This window comes from Salvia splendens, chromosome 7 (genome assembly GCF_004379255.2).
Source record: "Salvia splendens isolate huo1 chromosome 7, SspV2, whole genome shotgun sequence".
NCBI classification, from domain to species: Eukaryota; Viridiplantae; Streptophyta; class Magnoliopsida; order Lamiales; family Lamiaceae; genus Salvia; species Salvia splendens.
The window spans coordinates 6679825-6683520 of NC_056038.1; the positions used below are offsets into that span (position 1 = coordinate 6679825).

Sequence of the window (3696 nt, forward strand, 5' to 3'; positions counted from 1 at the left end):
GTGCAACCCCACGAGGTATTGGCCAATACCATAGACGTGCAGTTGATGCAACAACTGCAAGACGTATGCAGCAAATACGCAGGGGAAACTGACCCGTACCTCAGGAACGTCTACAAGCGGCTCATCACTCGGATTGAGAGTCGGCTGGGGTCTGTTGATAATGCTCCTGGGGAAACCGCGGCCGGCAGCAGCGAGAGAGAAGGAGGAGAAGGAGAAGAAGACGACGACGAGGAAGCCGACTCCGACACCGAGTAGGCGGTGGCGGAATTTTTAGTTGTATTTTATTTTACATATTCGTTGTAACATTTTACCGGTTTGAAATACAACGAATATTCGGCCCTAATAATTACCTAGTTTTCTATTTATTTATAATGCGATTATTTTATTTATAAAATTTTGGGGCTATTGGAGGTGTCCACTATAGTGACGGAAATAGAATTTTGGGGCTATGGACAACAAAACTGGGGCTATAGACAAAAATTGGGGCGGGGCTATTGGGCGTGTCCACCTTATAGTGGACACCCTTAAAATATCGCCTTGCTCAGATATTACGCTCGCACACATCGTTATTTTGGAGAGATCTCTAAACGCCGATCCATCCTCGCTGCTCCTCTTGTAAGAATTAATTCTCCCTCTCTCTCGATACTGAATTGCAACGATTTGTGCTAGTCGTCTGGTATGATTTGTGCATCTGTGCCTAAAATTTCATTTTGGAACTTTAAAAAATTGGATTCAAGTTATTTTTAGATCCTGGTTATCGATCTCATGAGCTGGTTGTTTAAATTCCTAATTGCGCTTATTTGTCCTCAATTTTTGCGCTTGATGCTCGATCTGATCGTCGTGGTTGTTAGATCTCGTGTTTTTGCAATCGGCTTGTGTAGGTTAATTTGCTCCAGATATAGATTTGATAGTTTCTGCTTGAATTTTTGGACTGATGATATGTCGCCTTATAGTTGTCTGATGATCTCATTTTATTGCACGATGGCATTATTTGATGTAAAAGATGTTAAGGAATGCATATAGAACAGATTCAGTTCTGGTGATCTTGTACCATGGGTAAGAGTGGCTGGATTGAAGTTCACGTGAGCCCCTGCATAACTTTGATGTCAATTTGGTTGGAATTGTGTTGTAAGATCACATGCTCATTTTCAGATGATAATGAATATATATGCTGTGGTGTTTCTTTCGTGCCAGCTTTATAGGTTGGCTATTTGCTGGTTTTGATCTGTTGTAGCTTACGCGCTATTAGTTGGCAGTTAAAAGATGGGGCTGTCTTTCACGAAGCTTTTCAGCCGGCTGTTTGCCAAGAAAGAGATGCGTATACTCATGGTAGGTCTCGATGCTGCTGGTAAAACAACCATTCTGTACAAGCTCAAACTTGGAGAAATTGTCACCACAATTCCTACCATTGGTAAGTTCCTTTTTGATGCATTTTCCAAGTCTTAATTCCCCTCTATGTAAGAATGCTTTATTTGTTGACAAATAACACCAAAAAACTCTTAAATTTGTTGAGCCTGGTTAGACATCTATATATGTGTGTGCATTCCTTATTTCCTTTTATGATTGCCTAATCCGTGATTTTACAGGATTAAGTGTATGTTCAACTTTGTCCTGCTGCATTACTTAACTGCATGTCTGCATCAGAACTGTTTCAACTTAAATTGTCTAATCCTTAATCTCACAAGATTAAGTACTGTTTTTCAGGGTTCAATGTAGAGACTGTTGAGTATAAGAACATTAGCTTCACTGTTTGGGATGTCGGGGGTCAGGACAAGGTATGCATTTCCCTATTTTGCTCTTTTTCCCGCCTGATATGCGTAAAGTGTCTCGTGGTTATCATTCTGTTGCTAAAATCCCTTATAGTATTGAATCAAAAAGAGTCAGTGCTACGGTGCCCTATTGTTTTATTTGATCCAATATTGACCGGGGATGAGCCCGGACTTCCCATGAGTAGTTACATGTTCCCAACTGTTACTAGGTTTTGTTCCTGCATCAGACACCGATTCATTATAATTTAAGAAGTATCTTGGGTTAAGAAAGTAGTAGGGTATCTATGTGTTAAATATGTAAGTACTACTAGTACTTGTGCAATTGGGGCTTGATGACCCCACCTCTGCTCTTTCACAGAAATTTGCAGGATTTTAACCATGTTAAAGAACCCTAAATGATTGGGTGCTATAAAAAATATCTGCTCATGATAACTTCACCAGCTTCAACTTTGATCCTTTTCCCATATTTTGATGTGCTCTATCTGTTATGCAGATCCGTCCATTATGGAGGCATTATTTCCAGAACACCCAAGGCCTTATTTTTGTTGTTGACAGCAACGATCGTGATCGTGTTGTTGAAGCAAGGGATGAATTGCACAGGATGCTGAATGAGGTACACGTCACTGAACTTCTCTATTCTTGATACGGTTTCGGATGAACAAAAAAGAAACTGCCCTGCAACACCAAACTGAGTGAAACTTTTTGTTTCAGGACGAATTGAGGGATGCTGTCCTGCTTGTTTTTGCCAACAAGCAGGATCTTCCAAATGCAATGAATGCTGCAGAAATAACTGACAAGCTGGGCCTTCATTCTCTCCGCCAACGCCATTGGTACAGTCTCTTATCATAACTCATGTATACCTTCCCCTCCGACTTAGGCATCTTGAATCTTTTGTAACTCATCCATCTGTCTGCTTCTGAAATTCAGGTACATCCAGAGCACATGTGCAACTTCCGGTGAAGGTCTCTATGAGGGATTGGACTGGCTGTCGAACAACATTGCCAACAAGGTAAGATTGCATCTTACAGCTATAGCCCTGTGTAATCAAACCTATTCTTCGTGCCACCCGATTTTATAATCATCTTCTCAATGCATTTTTTTCAGAGTTAAGCTCTTCTGCCTGAGATGACCTTGCACTATGGCCTGTGGGGCTTTCATTCTTTATCACTCAGATCGTCTAGCATTATTGTGCTGACAGCCTCGGATCCAGTCGAGAACGTTGCCATCTTTCGGCCTTTCTTATGTAGTTAATTTTTAGTTTTTCTTGTCAACCATGTGTCTTTTCCTACTACTGTTTCGTGGTATACGATCGAGTTCTGTAATAGAAACTACCTACCAGTATCAATTTTCACTTTTGATGAGACAGTCATGTTAAATAAATTACATTCTCAGGGATAAATTTTGCTGCGTATATATAAGTGGTCAGATTAGTTACTAGTACCTCCCTAATTTCACTTGCACTTTCAAAAATTTTTTTCTGTAAACTTATTGTTGTTTTTAAAAAAATATATGGAGTAGGCGGCCTATACTAAGATTTTTCCGTATAAAGTACTTCCTTCATTTTAAGTTACTTCATTTATTTTAAGTTACTTGAATCGTATTTTATTTTGGGCTACTTCAAGTTATTTTCAATTTTTTATGGTTTAAAATAAAATGTCTGATCTTATTACTCCTTTACTCTCTTTACTCTTTCATATGGAGTACTGATTTTATCTTCATTTAACTAAATAAACACAACTTTCTTAAAATCTATGCTTAAAAGAAACGTCTAACATAGGAGTTTATGGAGGAAAATCTTGTCGATCATTACTTTTTCTACTTCAAGTACTACTAGCATTTTAATTTTGTGGTGGAGATTGGTGTGACTGGGATTTTCATTAAAGGAATCACGCGTAGCAATTACTCCACATTTTTGTTGTAAAGAATG

General features: G+C 39.0%; 1 protein-coding gene across 2 annotated transcripts; it reads left to right on the top strand.

Moving 5' to 3' along the window:
* The first annotated feature begins 524 nt into the window (after positions 1-524).
* On the top strand, positions 525-3168 carry LOC121811020 (ADP-ribosylation factor 1). Of its 2 annotated transcripts, none has more exons than XM_042211769.1 (7): positions 525-615; positions 1257-1411; positions 1705-1775; positions 2263-2382; positions 2481-2599; positions 2697-2778; positions 2874-3168. In XM_042211769.1, exons 2-7 carry the CDS (start codon positions 1264-1266, stop codon positions 2877-2879), a joined length of 546 nt encoding a protein of 181 aa, XP_042067703.1. In that variant the 5' UTR covers positions 525-615; positions 1257-1263; the 3' UTR covers positions 2880-3168. The 2 variants fall into 2 exon arrangements, with proteins under 2 accessions (XP_042067703.1, XP_042067704.1); XM_042211770.1 differs by having other exon boundaries at positions 531-615; positions 1250-1411.
* Positions 3169-3696: the final 528 nt, after the last annotated feature.